The 16455-nt window shown below is 44.1% G+C and overlaps 4 protein-coding genes across 4 annotated transcripts; 1 reads left to right on the plus strand and 3 right to left on the minus strand. All coding sequences in view use genetic code 12, as the record gives it.

Moving 5' to 3' along the window:
* Window positions 1–182: 182 nt before the first annotated feature.
* PHB1 (prohibitin subunit) lies at window positions 183–1022 on the minus strand (the record flags this gene model as incomplete). Its single annotated transcript, XM_002619989.2, has 1 exon — window positions 183–1022. One exon carries the CDS (start codon window positions 1020–1022, stop codon window positions 183–185), a length of 840 nt encoding a protein of 279 aa, XP_002620035.1.
* A 639-nt stretch (window positions 1023–1661) lies between these two features.
* CCC1 (Ccc1p) lies at window positions 1662–2570 on the minus strand (the record flags this gene model as incomplete). Its single annotated transcript, XM_002619991.2, has 1 exon — window positions 1662–2570. One exon carries the CDS (start codon window positions 2568–2570, stop codon window positions 1662–1664), a length of 909 nt encoding a protein of 302 aa, XP_002620037.1.
* Window positions 2571–3303: 733 nt separating this feature from the next.
* FOB63_001132 (Flo11 domain family protein) lies at window positions 3304–9957 on the minus strand (the record flags this gene model as incomplete). Its single annotated transcript, XM_066102129.1, has 3 exons — window positions 3304–8239; window positions 8465–8924; window positions 9516–9957. The coding sequence occupies 3 exons, from the start codon at window positions 9955–9957 to the stop codon at window positions 3304–3306; spliced, it is 5838 nt and encodes a 1945-aa protein (XP_065958576.1).
* A 4666-nt stretch (window positions 9958–14623) lies between these two features.
* On the plus strand, window positions 14624–16192 carry HGT12 (Hgt12p; the record flags this gene model as incomplete). Its single annotated transcript, XM_002619995.2, has 1 exon — window positions 14624–16192. One exon carries the CDS (start codon window positions 14624–14626, stop codon window positions 16190–16192), a length of 1569 nt encoding a protein of 522 aa, XP_002620041.1.
* Window positions 16193–16455: the final 263 nt, after the last annotated feature.

A 16455-nucleotide genomic window follows, 5' to 3' on the forward strand; every position in this document is an offset into this window, starting at 1 on the left:
AGAGAGATAGACAAGAGTGTGCTTATGTGTGTAGGCGGTAACTATGTGTCGTCTCGAACTGATGTTGAATATTTTTCTCGTGCTTTGACATGGTTTCTTAAGTTGCATCAGTTCATTCCTATTTACAATATCACAACTAGAACTTCATCGGAGTCTCAATTACAGTCAAGTTCTATTCACGGTTAGCGTCCCACGTTCAACAACAATGAGTTTTTCGAGTCCTCGCCCGCTTTTCCTGATGGCAAGTACGATACGCTTGGCGAGTTTGCCAAAGTCTGCGCAATCTCCTTCGACGCCTCCAAACGACGAATCATGAGCAAGCCGTCACCTGCCTTCGCTAATGCTTTCGAGACAGTGTCAGCGGCTTCAGCCTCACCTTCTGCGCGAATCACTGCAGCTTTTCTCTCTTGTTCTGCACGTTCCACTAGATACTTTGCTCTTTCGGCATCTTGCTGCGCAATCTGCTTCTGCTCAACAGCCTTGGTGAACTCCTTGCCGAACGTCATGTGCGTAATGGACACGTCCTCCAAACGGATGTTGAACTCGCTGGCTCTGCGGGAAAGTTCTTGGCGGATACGGGCACTCACCACTTCTCTTTGGGTAATAAGCTCGGCTGCATCAAACTGCGCCACAATACTCTTCAAGATCTCGTTTCCAATGGCAGGCAAAACACGCTCATCGTAATCTAGGCCAAGCGTCTGGTAGATCCGGGGAAGTTGCATGACATCCGGGCGATGCAAAACACGCAACGTCAAAGAAACATTCTGCAAGTCCTTCGACCCTGTAGTGGTAGCAATGGTCTTTGGTTTTGTTCTCACATCAAAGAGAATGGGCTTTTGCAACCACGGAATGACAAAGTGCGTGCCTTCTCCAATCACTGCTGTTTGAACACCATTCAAACGGTCGAAAATGACTGCACGCTGTCCACCCTGAACATCATACATGGCCGATTGTGCCAAGGTAAAAGCAATACCAGCCGGGATGGCAATTTTTGAAAGACGGTCTGCAACGCGGAAAGACATTGTAGTTGTAAGGTGCTGAAGTAGTAGCAAATAGTGGCGAGAAATACCAAGACGCGGGAGGCACGGGTGCGGGGACGCCGACTTGTATGTCAAGGTAGAACAATATTAGTTGGATTATAGGAATATAATCGCTTACAAGGTGTCTTCTTCATTCGTTATGCGTATATACCCATTCCTTATTCAACTTGATGTCGATCGTGGAGGATCGCCTACTTTTGGAATGGATTGCGAAAAATCTCCGTGTTAGGCCAAGTTGCGAAGTAAAGTAAAGTGCGAGCAACGAATACTGTTCCGTTACATTTATGCACGCAAAACTTGGTTTCTTCTCTTGACTCTTTCCTTTTATTTGCCAAAAGGGATGACGGGTTGTTCATTCCTTTGGACACGGCTTATCTTATCGTAGGATTTCAATACTTAAGGAATGGCGGAAAATAAGCACTTGTAAGCCTAATATGGTGTTACTATTAACGATTGCATGAGTAATATGATCTCAGGTCTATTGTATACTTCGGGAAATGATTCCAATAAATTATATAAAAAGTGCATTGGTACTGTGTTTATCAAATCTGGTGAGTCTATTAGTGGCGCAAAGGCCGTATGGTACACGAATATGAAGAGGACATGCAAAGAGAGAAAGTATCACGAATCAATGAGGTACACCAAAGTCCATGCAGAACCGGCAGCAACCGACCCAATGATCACCATTTGAAAACCTTCAAGGACCTTACGATGCGTCCCACAGTCGTCGCCCAAAGATACAATGGTTTTCACATAGCCGAATACGAACAACGTGATGATCATTACTGCCACGGAAACGATGAGTCCGGTCCTCACAACGTCGCAGAAGAAGTATGGTACCAATGGAACAAAGCCTCCAAGAAAGTAACCCAGACCGATGGTCAATGCAGAGGTGAATTCTCTTCCTTCGGCGGGCTCGTCCAAACCCTTCCCGAATCTGATGACGAAATCAATGAGATTTTTTGGCTTGGAGTCCAAGTCTTTCAAAAAGGAGACAATGGTACTTTCGGACGCGCCGAGCTCAAACATAATTTGGGCCGCATCTTGGTTGACCAACTCTGGTTTCTTGAAGAACTCCAACTTTTCCTTCTTCACTTCACTCTTGTAGTAATCCAATTCACTCTTCGCGGCCAAGTAGCCACCAAGACCCATGGAAATAGCACCGGAAACCAACTCTGCCAAACCACCGGTGATAACAAGCTTCGAAGAGCCCAAAGAGGACAATCCGGCCGTCAATGCAAATGGAACAGTCAATCCGTCCGAAAGACCAATAATGATGTCACTCATCACACGTGGATCGAACTTCAGGAAAAAACCGGTGTTGTTATCTTCCTCATCGTCATCGCTCGAGTTTTTAGCATTGATGACAGCCTCTTCGGCGGCAACCTCTTGTCCGCGGTCTGCGCTATCAGTCGAGCCATATGGAGATTGTCCGTTTTCCAACAAGCTTTCGGCTCTGGCTAGTTCTTGTTCCGACAGGTCTTTTGCGACGAAAACCTTGGAAAGGATGTTTTTGGCTTGGACCAACATATCTGACTTGTATATGTGTGGTATATGAGGGCTAATAGACTAGTACACGAAGGGCACGATGCTGATCGAGATTAGTGCAAGTTGTGAAAAAAAAAATTTTTGAGGATGAAGATTTCCCGTGTGCTCTCTTAAGCCATATATATCAGATGGCAAGCAATATACCGCCCCTCATTACACAATGCGCGTTGTGAAGAGGTATTGCATATTGGGGTGATGACATTTATGGTTACGTTTATTGGTTCATCCATAGAAGCCGAGCGGCTTTGGAGTACTGCAGAAGAATTGTAGATTACTAAAGCCCCACATTCTAGAGTTGGGGCTGCAGAGTTTTCGTGAAGCGTTGCATTGAACTTTGATGAGTAAGATTTTTTTCTTCAAAAATTTGGGCAAAAGTTACACCTCTGCTGGTATGAGAAGTTGCTAAGCGGAAGCAACATGCCACCTGTAGAGTAGCACGGAGATAGTAGAAAAATCTTTTTTTTTTTTTTTTTTTTTTTTTTTTTTTTTAATTTCCGGAAATAATTGGAACATCGTCCGTGCACAAGTCTTGACCCATCGGGACAAAAACGTTTTGCCAACAGTAATCTCATGCGTGTAGATGCGTGTAGCGTTATATTATACATGCTCGTTGACCTTCTACGCACATAATGCAATAAAACCGTGACATTAAAAAAGGAATATATACACAAGGTAAAAGAACACAATGTTCATCACTGTGTTTGAGCCCACGAAATTAGATGAAGAGGGGCAAAAGAACCAAAAGACTGGCGACAGAAAGACGCACATTAGAAGCGCCTCCGCTAGTGGAGGCAATGGTGATTAAAGGACTAGAAGATGGCGATGAAACAACGCCGCTCTCCGTTGAAACAGGCAGTCCGCTATGGTAAACCGAGCTGATTGTGGTCTCCTTCAGTCCAGCAGGGGTAGTAGAGGTTTCTCCGACTGGTGTAGTCGCAGTGGATTGTCCAGACAATGGGCAATAAGTAGTGTACTCTGTAACCATCTCATTAATGGTGGTAGTAATCACTGTAACACCGGTGGTCTTGTAAGCAGTAGTGCAAGAGCTCTCGTCACAAGACGTTTCCGTGATTGTGGTTGTTGATGGAGCAGATGCAGTTGGAGCTACAGTGCTGACAGTTTCAACCACCTCAGAATGAGTTCCCGACAATGGACAGTAAGTGGTGTACTCAGTGACAACTGAACCGATAGTCGTAGTAACAACTGTCAAGCCAGTAGTCTTGTAGGCAGTAGCACAAGTAGTGTCATCGCACGAAACTTCAGTAATTGTTGTGGTTGAAGGAGCTGGAACATGTGGAACTCCAGTGCTGACACCGTTCAATGGCTCAGAAGGAGAGGTACCTGTCAATGGACAGTAAGTAGTATACTTAGTGACAATTGACCCAACAGTAGTCGTAACGACAGTCACACCGGTAGTCTTGTAGGATGTAGTACAGGATGTCTCATCACAAGTAGTTTCGGTGATAGTCGTAGTAGATGGAGCTGGAACATCTGGACTTCCGGTAGTAGGAGTCTGCACACCTTCAGAAGGCGAAGGAGTGGAGGAGACACCAGTCAATGGACAATAAGTAGTGAACTTGGTAACCAATGAGCCGATTGTAGTGGTACGCACAGTAATACCCGTAGTCTTGTAAGAAGTAGTACAAGTAGACTTGTCACAAGACGTGATGGTAAGTGTGGTGGTACCTGGCGCAGATGGAGTAGGTTGCTCGGAAGTGAAACCAGACGTAGACACATCAGAAGTGACACTAGCAGATGGTACTGAAGTTGTTGCGTACTGAGATCCAGTAGGATCAGCTGGCGAAGACTCGGAGGCAACAGAAGAAAATCCGTCAGTCGAAGAAGATCCGGATGGAACAGCTGGAGATGATCCAGATGGGACACTAGAGGACGATCCGTCAGTCGAAGAAGCACCAAAAGGAACAGCTGGGATAGATCCAGATGGAACACCAGAAGATGATCCATCAGTCGAAGAATAGCCTGGAACATATGGAGAAGGAGACAGTCCTGAAGATGCAATAGTTGAAGATGCAGATGAGAAAGTAGATGAAGAAGTCAAGTCCGAAGATGAAACAAACAAAGATCCAGAAGAAGAATCAGTGGAGAAAGATCCAGAAGGAGATGCAGATGAGGAATCAACATTTGTGCTAGAAGAAGCATCAAATGAAGATCCAGAAGAAAATGCTGGTACAACGGGTTGTCCCGGTGGTGGCAAGCTGAATGCCGGCTCAGATGGCTGAGGAGTAGAAACAACAATACTCAGATTGGTATAACGAGCAAACGAAGAAATTGGTGTTTCTGATGAAGAGAAGATAGTACTACTGGTACTCGACTCTATGAGGATTCTTGGATCAACTGGGAAGGTGGTAGTGAAGGAGTTAGAAGTCTCTGTGGATGAGGCTACAGAAGACTGTTCAGTTGAAGGTTCACTAGAAGTGACCAATGAAAACTTTGGAGCAATCGTATGTGGCCAAGTCGATGTAGTTTCAGTAGACGAAACAATAGAAGAGTCATCAGTAGAAGAAACAACGGAAGAAGCCTCAGTAGAAGAAACAACAGAAGATCCTTCAGTAGAAGAAGCAACGGAAGAAGCCTCAGTAGAAGAAACAACAGAAGATCCCTCAGTAGAAGAAACAACAGAAGATCCTTCAGTAGAAGAAGCAACGGAAGAAGCCTCAGTAGAAGAAACAACAGAAGATCCCTCAGTAGAAGAAACAACAGAAGATCCTTCAGTAGAAGAAGCAACGGAAGAAGCCTCAGTAGAAGAAACAACAGAAGATCCCTCAGTAGAAGAAACAACAGAAGATCCCTCAGTAGAAGAAACAACAGAAGATCCTTCAGTAGAAGAAGCAACGGAAGAAGCCTCGGTAGAAGAAACAACAGAAGAAGCCTCAGTAGAAGAAACAACAGAAGCCTCGGTAGAGGAAACCTTGGAAGATCCTTCAGTAGAAGAAACAACAGAAGCCTCGGTAGAGGAAACCTTAGAAGAAGCCTTAGTAGACGAAACCTTAGAAGAAGCCTCAGTAGAAGAGACCTTAGAAGATCCTTCAGTAGAAGAAACAACAGAAGATCCTTCAGTAGAAGAAGCCTTAGAAGATCCCTCAGTAGAAGAGACCTTAGAAGATCCTTCAGTAGAAGAAGCCTTAGAAGATCCTTCAGTAGAAGAGACCTTAGAAGATCCTTCAGTAGAAGAAACAACAGAAGATCCGTCAGTAGAAGACACCTCATCGGAGGTAATCAAAGAGAACTTTGGAGCAATTGTATGTGGGTGGAATTCCGATGTAGTTGCAGAAGCTTCAGTGGATGAAACAACAGACGAAGAATCAGTAGGATAAGCCACAGACGATGTTTCAGTAGAGGATACCACCACGGAAGACCCATCAGTAGAAGAAACGACAGAAGACGCATCAGTAGAAGAAACTTTAGAAGATCTTTCAGTAGAAGAGACCTTAGAAGATCCCTCAGTGGAAGAAACAACAGAAGCCTCGGTAGAGGAAACCTTAGACGAGGAAACCTTAGAAGAAGCCTTGGTAGACGAAACCTTAGAAGAAGCCTCAGTAGAAGAGACCTTAGAAGATCCTTCAGTAGAAGAAGCCTTAGAAGAAGCCTCAGTAGAAGAGACCTTAGAAGATCCTTCAGTAGAGGACACAACAGATGAGCCGTCAGTGGATGAAACCTTCGAAGAGACCTTAGAAGATCCTTCAGTAGAGGATACAACAGAAGATTCTTGAGATGACGACTCTGTAGAAATGGAGTCACTCAGTGGAGGAAAGTCGTAAGAGGAAATCAACGAAAACTTGGGCGCAAGTGTATGTGGGTGGAACTCAGAGGTTGTTGAGGAGGAGGCCGTAGAAGAAACTTCGGTAGAGGACACAACGGATGATCCCTCAGTAGAAGAAACTCTAGAAGAGGTCTTGGAGGAGGCCTTAGAAGAGACTTCAGTAGACGAGACTTCAGCAGAAGAAACCTTGGAAGAACGTTCAGTAGAGGAGACCTTAGAAGAACCTTCAGTGGAAGAAACTCTAGAAGAGGTCTCGGAGGAGGCCTTAGAAGAGACTTCAGTAGACGAGACTTCAGCAGAAGAAACCTTGGAAGAAACTTCAGTAGAGGAGACCTTAGAAGATTCTTCAGTGGAAGAAACTCTGGAAGAGGTCTTGGAGGAGGCCTTAGAAGATCCCTCAGTAGAAGAAACCTTAGAAGAAGCTTCAGTAGAGGAAACGACGGACGAGCCCTCAGTAGAAGAAACCTTAGAAGAAACTTCAGTGGACGACACAATTGAAGATCCGTGAGTGGAAGATACAACTGAGGATCCATCAGTAGAAGATACAACTGAAGATTCTTGAGATGACGACTCTGTAGAAATGGAGTCACTCAGTGGAGGAAAGTCGTAAGAGGAAATCAACGAAAACTTGGGCGCAAGTGTATGTGGGTGGAACTCAGAGGTTGTTGAAGAGGAGTCCTTAGAAGAAACTTCGGTGGAGGACACGACAGAAGAACTGTCAGTAGAAGAAACCTTAGAAGACACTTCAGTAGAGGAGACCTTAGAAGATTCTTCAGTGGAAGATACCTTAGACGAAACCTTAGAAGAAGCCCTTGACGAGACCTCGGTAGACGAGACCTTAGAAGAAACATCCGAAGAAACGACAGATGATCCTTCAGTGGAGGAAACAGCTGATGATCCTTCAGTAGACGAGACCTTGGAAGAAACTTCAGTAGACGAGACTTCAGCAGAGGAAACCTTGGAAGAAACTTCAGTAGAGGAGACCTTAGAAGATCCTTCAGTGGAAGAAGCTCTGGAAGAGATCTTGGAGGAGGCCTTAGAAGAGACTTCGGTAGAGGATACAACGGATGATCCCTCAGTGGAAGAAACCTTAGAAGAAGCTTCAGTAGAGGAAACGACGGATGATTCCTCAGTGGAAGAAGAGACGTCAGTAGATGAGACCTTGGAAGATTCTTCAGTAGAGGAAATAGCTGAAGACCCATCAGTAGAAGAGGCTTTACTTGAAACTTCGGTGGAAGACACAACTGAAGATCCATCAGTAGAGGATACAACAGAAGACTCTTGAGACGACGACTCCGTAGAAATAGAGTCACTCAGTGGAGGAAAGTCGTAAGAGGAAACCAACGAAAACTTTGGTGCAAGCGTGTGTGGGTGGAACTCAGAAGTTATCGCAGACGATGCATCAGAAGAGACCACAGAACTTGCCTCAGTTGAGGAAGCATCAGATGATGGTAATGTCGAAGAGACCTCAGAAGATGAGACCTCAGAAGAGGACAAACCAGAAGAAGCAGCTGAGGAAGAAAGACGCGCAGTTCTAGATGAAATTGCTGACGATGCACTGTCAGAAGAAAATGTCACTGTGCTGACTTCAGGGCCCACAGTACGTGGTGGTGGTCTATTTTGAGGGTCATTTGGGGTTTCAGAGGTGACTTCGGAACTGCTGGAAGAAACCACGCTCGAGGATGCCTGAGAAGAAACCACGCTTGAGGAAGCCTGAGAAGAAACCACGCTGGAAGAAGCCGGAACAGAAAAGTCTCCGGAAGTCACGTCGAAGTTATGTGGTGTCAAGTAAGTCGCTGAGGACTGAGAGCTAGAAGACTTTGGCTCGTTCCAACAGTAATCTGGAGCATCTTTTTGTGAGAATCCAGTGCTTTGGTCAAAGTTGTCACATCCAGTGATGTAGTCGTAAGAACCTTGATATTTCCAGTTCTGACATTCACTCCAGTCAGTAACACCAGCACTACACCAATCGTACTGGATGGTGAATTGTGGCATACAAGTCTTATAGTTACCAACAGATCTTGGGGTAACAGTCACTCTCTGAGACCAGGAGCCTGGGTTGTTGATGTTGTCAACCTTGAGGTTGTAAGAGTACAAGAAGTAAGTCTTGGACAAACTCAAGATCTTCAATTCGGACAACGACTTCAAAGACATGGTAGCCACAGCATTAAAGTTGATTGTCACATCCCAAGTACCGTCGCCGTTGTCAGATGGATCAGTGACGGTAATAGTAGCTTGTGGGAAGTTGACCACTTGAGCATGGAAAGTAAACTTTTGGTTTGGACAAGCGTTGATAGTGTCTGGGTCAGTTGGCGTATTTGGGGTAGCAGGAGCAGATGGAACGGCTGGAGCACTGGAAGATTGTGGAGCAACTGGAACACTGGAAGAGCTTGGAGCAGCTGGAACACTAGAAGAGCTTGGAGCTGCAGAAGAGGAGACAATTGCTGAAGATGATGATGGTACATTAACATCCCAACAGTAGTCTGGAGCATCCTTTTGCGAAAATCCAGTGCTTTGGTCAAAGTTGTCACATCCAGTGATGTAGTCGTAAGAACCTTGATACTTCCAGTTCTGACATTCACTCTGGTCAGTAACACCAGCACTACACCAATCGAACTGGATGGTGAATTGTGGCATACAAGTCTTATAATTGCCAACAGATCTTGGGTTGACGGTTACTCTCTGAGACCAGGTGCCTGGGTTGTTGATGTTGTCAATCTTGAGGTTGTAAGAGTATAAGTAGTAAGACTTGGACAAACTCAAGATCTTCAATTCGGACAACGACTTCAAAGACATGGTAGCCACAGCATTAAAGTTGATTGTCACATCCCAAGTACCGTCGCCGTTGTCAGATGGATCAGTGACGGTAATAGTAGCTTGTGGGAAGTTCACCACTTGAGCATGGAAAGTGAACTTTTGGTTTGGACAAGCGTTGATGGTATTTGGGTCACTTGGACTGGATGGAGTATTAGGGGTAGCAGGAGCACTTGGAACCACTGGAGCACTAGATGATGGAGCAGCAGAGGAAATGACTGCAGAAGAAGATTGTGGAAGGGTGGCATCCCAGCAGTAGTCTGGAGCATCCTTTTGTGAAAATCCAGTGCTTTGGTCAAAGTTGTCACATCCAGTGATGTAGTCGTAAGAACCTTGATATTTCCAGTTCTGACATTCGCTCCAGTCAGTAACACCAGCACTACACCAATCGTACTGGATGGTGAATTGTGGCATACAAGTTTTATAATCGCCAACAGATCTTGGGGTAACAGTCACTCTCTGAGACCAGGAGCCTGGGTTGTTGATGTTGTCAACCTTGAGGTTGTAAGAGTACAAGAAGTAAGTCTTGGACAAACTCAAGATCTTCAACTCGGACAACGACTTCAACGACATGGTAGCATCAGCGTTGAAGTTGATTGTCACATCCCAAGTACCGTCGCCATTGTCAGATGGATCAGTGACGGTGATAGTAGCTTGTGGAAAGTTCACGACTTGAGCATGGAAAGTGAACTTTTGGTTAGGGCAAGCGTTGATCACAGCGGTAGCAGCCGTGAAGGCTACAAAGATTAGAAGCGTGAAAAAACCGCGCAACATCGAACACTGGAACGGTAACGGAAACGGAAGCGGAAACCGAAAACGAAGTATTGGCAAATTTGATTCATTTATAACAGTGGCACCGTATAGGCGGACGGTGTGAAAGCTTTTCTAGAAGCCCATGCATGTTGTGTTAAAGTACATCTCAGGCCCAAGATGCATGCGTAGGTCACAGCTCTAGCTACTTACGCGAAACTCGCATATGCAAGTGTTCCAGTATACCTCACCTTTACTGAGAACAATCTCTCGCATCTGCAGTGCGCTACAATAGATCTACAAACAATAGATTCAGATCATTGTCTGAAGATACCCAGCAATTACGCAAAGGAGAGATGATGGGTTGATAATAGAATGACATGGCGTTGCATCATGCGAGCACAATTGCTGAGGTAATGTGTCAACCTGTAGATGCAGGTTAGTCTTGAACCGTGCCTTGGATAAACAAAAGCTGTGGGGTTACGAGACTAGTGAAATTTTCATTTTTTGTACTCTGTCGCCCGTTGACATATGCTGCGGTAAATTACTTCCCTTTCAGGCTTCCATACCCTTCTACGTTGAAAGGTAATTACGCGAAACGCCGAAAATTTTTAAGGTGGGGTCGAAGAAATGTAAAAAAAGGTAAAAAATACTACACACCGAATGCAGATACGCGCAGCACAGCCTTTAACACACGTGGCGTGAGACTTTCCGCGGAAACGTTTTGTTTTCCGCCGATCCGCTCAAGATTCTTCGACCGAAGTTTCTTGTACCTTGTTTGCGACATCGGCGATTCGGTTCAGACTGTCGTGTTACTGTCGGTCATTTGAGGAACAGGTTGATGCGGACATCGCAAGAAAGATGTCTACCTTTTCTTCTCCCTTTTCCCTTATGTATTGCAATATCTTTCGTTCGATAGGGGACATAGGAAAACCTCTGAACAACCAATGGTAACACATGTCGTAAGTTGCGTGTGAATCGAAGGCAGAAATCCAAAAAAAGAAATTGGGTTGTGACCATGCAGGATACAGTCATGCACTTCGGCATTCGTATCTTGTCGGAAATTCGAATTAGTAATTCAACTAGTACATTACGACTCTGGGGAACAGACCGCTATGACGGCAAACCTCAATATACAGGGCTAGATATCTGTAATCAGGTAAGCAAAACTTGCAAGCGACGAAAACGTTTTTTAGGTGATTTAGTTTGCATACTCTACAGTCGAGTTTTGTCGCAGGAAAAAAATTTCTGTATGATGCATTGTATAAACAATGGATTTCATTGTTTAACAACCGCCAAAACCGCAACCATAATGCTTGCTATAGCCTTATTAGCCTATGAAACTATGAGTCTATCCGCTCATTATGTTTGAAAATAGCTTTATTCTTGACATCAACGGCGTATGTCATGTTGCTCTTAGGAACAGGAATCTGCGCGGAACGGTAGAACGGTGCAAGTGGAAAGTGGCGTAGCTGCATTCATGCAGAGAAGATGCTTGGAATACATTATGCATAAAGGCGGTGTCATGTGCCATCGAAGGCGGAAATGTGTGTCCCTAGTAGTGGGTGGATTTGTGTATCCACACCAAAGTTAATAGTTCAAGTACGGTGGAGCCAGACGTACGAGTGTGTCGTCTCATGCAAGAGTTCAGAAAAAGGGGTGAAAGGGGTGGTACTTGTTAGACTCAGATGTTGAAGACACTAATATTTTTCTTAGCGATGTGTGACACATCCAACTTAACCCAATCTACGGTTATCTCTTACTTCCGCTCGTTCCCATTACGAGAGTATACGGGAACAGAATCGGCTATTCCCCATTAAGCCAATGGAAGCTCGCGAAAAAAGTTTTCTGTGCATTTGCGACATGCATCTACGACTTAACTGCAAGATGTTTATTATATGCAGCATCACACTTAGGCGCAGTTTATATACACCATCACACACACACACTTCGGATATGCATGAGCACTGTCGATCATTTAGTACGATTCACTGTCATTGGACCTGCGTCAAATGCGAGGCGAATAAGTAAGCCCAAAGAAAACTCTCTTTTAAGACATCGCTCAAAAAGATCGTAAATGGGCCCCACCTATTTTCATGATGCCATAAGAACATCAGTAAAAGCGGAAAACAACTCTCTTTCTTCAAACGGTTGTAGATTTCTTTAGGTTCTGATCCCATCGGAAATGAGAAGCAAGAGAAACACACACATAATTTGCCACAAAGGAAAATTTTTTGAACTATCCCTTTCAGTAAAGGTGTCCATACCCTAATGACGAAACGGAGTCTGTCATATTAATATGCAGAGCTTCCTTCAGAGTATCCAGTCAGGTATTTCTGCAACCTGTAACTAATACACAACCTGTAACTAAGGCTGCGGGGCTGACAGCTGCGGGGCTGACAATCGCAATTTAATGAACTGCTCACTCAAATGCAATGATTGAGTGTGATGATTTATTGGTTAGAATAATGGGCCGTCAACATTTTTGCCAGACAACGCCAAAGGTAAAAGTGAAAAGAACACTACATTGTTGTTCTGTAAACTCACAATTGTGGAGATCATCGTCCTTAGATCGTTAGCAGGGTGTGAAAGTTTTTTCATGAAAAACATCGATTAACGAATGCTCATCCTAGTCAAAGACACAATAAGGATTGACAGATTGAGAGCTCTTTCTTGATTTTGTGGGTGGTGGTGCATGGCCGTTCTTAGTTGGTGGAGTGATTTGTCTGCTTAATTGCGATAACGAACGAGACCTTAACCTCTAATTAGCGCCGCTAGCCTTGTGCTGGCGCGCGCTTCTTAGGGGGACTATTGACTTGAAGTCGATGGAAGTTTGAGACTCTCAGCTTGACATTTGCTACACTGTTCTTTTGAACTTTAAACACCTGAAAGAGGCATGTTTTGAAATTTTTGTTTACTTTTCGTGGCTTCTTTATAGGTTCTCGGTCTGGTCGTAGTATTGTAATCAACCACAATTCAAATTCTTTTTGATTAAAAACAGTGCTCAACCTAGTGAGCAAAAATTATTGTCTCTTGTCTTGACGTATGCGATATTTTCTGCCGCACATTTGAATTTTCCTCTTCTCCGCCCGCATAGTTCCGGGGGTACATTAGACGGAAGAATTGACACTCGCGTTTCACAAAACACTAAAATCAGGAATTACACTGCATGAATGGGGAGTATGAAAATCCCCCGGTAACCCCCCAATAGACTTGATTTCTTCTACTATGACGAAGGACGCGTTTACTTGCTGATATTGGATGTAAAAAGTTGGTTTCAGTCAGATAATAATCACTACTCTCTAAAAAAAAATGCGTCTATTTACTTCTCAGTTTCATCTTGCAGATCATCTAATGTTAAAATCGAGTTCATGAACAAAATTTTTTTTTGATCCTATTATCCCTCTCGAGAAAATATATTAGCATATTCGTTCTGATAGTGGGAGATTCCTTTTGCTTTCTGGCAGAAGGCCAAATTAGATTGTCTTTATTTTGTTGCTTCAGCCGTGATCATCTGTTGTCGAGGAATAAAGTATACCCCTATTTGCACGTAATTTTCCTTTCTTCCCCAGTAGTAATTCATGCATGTTGGAGGTTCAATTATTTCGACTTCTCCTCAGCTGCTTTTCGATGTGAAGTAAAAGCTTGTCGGAATGATGGTTTTCATAAAAACACACTGAAACTCGATACTCATTACTGGTGCCATAGTAAATCGCGGAGTCCCATATTTGAATTTTGTTTTTAGTCTTTTGTCCTGAGTCTCCAAATAAATTTTTTCTGAAGCTATACTTCAAAAATCAAGGGAGCTATGCATGAAAAAGGAAAAAATAAAACGCCAGCATGGGACGAGGATTGCAGATAGCGTGCTTGGACTGCCTCCGATAAAGGAGTAACACTGCAGTTCCATCTTTTGTTTCATTGTAAGGTTGCTCTAATATTTTATTCTGAAGGCTACGAAGTTAGCTAACCCACTAGCAATAATTCGAAGTCCTATGTTTGTCGCATCATGCTTCAAAAAAGTCTCCTATAGCAGATCGGATAATCTTGCTACTGAGCGTTTTCGAAGTGCCGAGAATTAACCCCACTCAGGATTTTCCTGCCCCGAGGGAGTTTTTCCTAACGCAAAAAGCTTTCAGTAGCAACTATTTAGGCATTTCCCCGCTCTCACCCAAAGCAGCAAACAAAGTTGTGTCAAAAAGAGGATTCACCCCATGCATTACGAGATGTTTTACCCGCTGGGGCTTCGATTTTGTACGTTTACGGGGAAATTGTAGTGTTACCCCACAGATGAGAGGAGGAGGAAGCACAGAAGCTGCATCTACGCCGCGCAAATGCGCGGATTAACATCACATTATATGCATGCTTCGGTACCCAAAGCTTTTTCATTGGCCCAAACGCGCTAGATCGGAATATTTTTCTTGCATGTACTGCATTCTTCATCTTGAATGCAGTTTTTCCCTCCATTTTGTGGAGAAACCCAGCCGTATACATATTGGTCTGCATACTGACTGCGTCTCAGCCTCGTCTCTACCAATCGACCTAATATTTCCCCATTCTTTCTAGTTTTTAGTAAAAATTCGATATGGGGAAATGAGGGGACGAGCGGAACAAAAGACTATAAATTGTAGCCAATTTTTTCTGCTTCCAACGGTGTTTTCAACATATTCTTTGCTTGCTTCTCTACGGAAAAATGGGTTTGGAAAACAGCAAAATTGTTAGAAGGTTTATCAATGTCGGTGAAAAGAAAGCAGGATCCACTTCTATGGGAATTCTCGTAGGAGCATTCGCTGCTTTTGGTGGTGTTCTTTATGGATACGACACAGGTACAATTTCTGGTGTTATGGCCATGGACTATGTGAAAGAAAGATTTCCATCCAACAAACATAAGTTCAGTTCTTCTGAATCGTCCTTGATTGTTTCTATCTTGTCTGTTGGTACTTTTATTGGTGCCATTACAGCACCATTTGTCACCGATACTCTCGGTAGACGTTGGTGTATTATTTTGTCTTCTTTGATTGTGTTCAATTTGGGTGCTGCTTTGCAAACTGCAGCTACTGGTATTCCTTTGCTTTGTGTTGGAAGAGTTATTGCTGGTCTTGGAGTTGGTTTGATTTCCTCTACAATTCCTTTGTACCAGTCTGAGGCAACTCCAAAGTGGATTAGAGGTGCTGTTGTTTCTTGTTACCAATGGGCAATCACAATTGGTATCTTCTTGGCTGCTGTTTTTAACCAGGCAACTCACAAAATGGATTCAAGTGCCAGTTACAGAATCCCTCTTGGTCTTCAAATGATTTGGTCCATCATCTTGGGTGTGGGTATGATCTTTTTGCCAGAGACCCCCAGATTCTATGTTTCTAAAGGTGAACACGAGAAGGCACGCAAGTCTTTGAGTATATTGAGAAAGCTTCCTAGTGACCACCCTGACTTGGTTGAAGAGTTAGATGATATCAAGGCTGCCTATGAATTTGAAATCGAGTACGGAAAATCTTCTTGGTCTCAGGTATTTTCTAACAAGAACCATCAGTTGAAGAGATTGTCTACAGGTGTTCTTTGCCAGGCTTTCCAACAGTTGACCGGTGTTAACTTCATTTTTTACTTTGGTACCAGTTTCTTTCAAAGCGCTGGTGTGAACGGTTTCGTGACTTCTTTGGCAACTAACATTGTTAATGTTGGCTCTACTGTGCCAGGTATCCTCTTGATGGAAATCGTTGGAAGGAGAAACATTTTGTTGGTGGGAGCTGCTGGAATGTCCTTCTCGCAATTTGTTGTCGCTATCGTTGGTGTTGCTGGTTCGGGTCACGCCGCAAAGCAATGTCTTGTGGCCTTCTCATGTATTTTCATTGCCTTCTTCGCAGCTACTTGGGGCCCTACTGCTTGGGTTGTCGTCGGAGAATTGTTCCCATTGAGAACTAGAGCCAAGTCTGTTGCTTTGTGTGCCGCTTCCAACTGGTTGTGGAACTGGGCCATTGCTTTTGCTACTCCATACATGGTTGAGCCAGACAAGGGTAACTTGGGCTCTAAGGTGTTCTTCATCTGGGGTGGTTGCAACTTCTTGTGCTTCCTCTTTGCTTGGTACAGCATTTACGAGACCAAGGGTCTTTCCTTGGAGGAAGTTGACGAGTTGTACGAAAAGGTCGACAAGGCCTGGAAGTCTCCTGGATTCGTTCCAAGCGAACACGCCTTCAGACGCGAGACTGAGGTTCTTCCTGATACCGACGACAAGGCTGAAGCAGTCTCAGTCGAAGAAGTTTCTGTTTAATTTGTTAATTATGTACCAGAGCTGGGCTCATATACACGCAACTTAGAATATCCGCGTTGCTGTAGTTCTGTGCGCCTTATGGCTTTTTTCTGTATGCACTCCAGAGTGCGTTTTAGCAGTAGCATAATTAATCTTAGCGTCTTCAATCATTCACGCCTTTAAACGTACAGGGATTCGACACTTCGGGGATTTGAGCCGTTTCGACTAAATTTTGCCCACCTTTTTCCAAGTCTGCTTCATCCGGTTAAGAGGATCCCTAGCTC

The sequence above is a fragment of the Clavispora lusitaniae genome (assembly GCF_014636115.1).
Source record: "Clavispora lusitaniae strain FDAARGOS_655 chromosome Unknown tig00000003_pilon, whole genome shotgun sequence".
Lineage (NCBI taxonomy): Eukaryota > Fungi > Ascomycota > Pichiomycetes > Serinales > Metschnikowiaceae > Clavispora > Clavispora lusitaniae.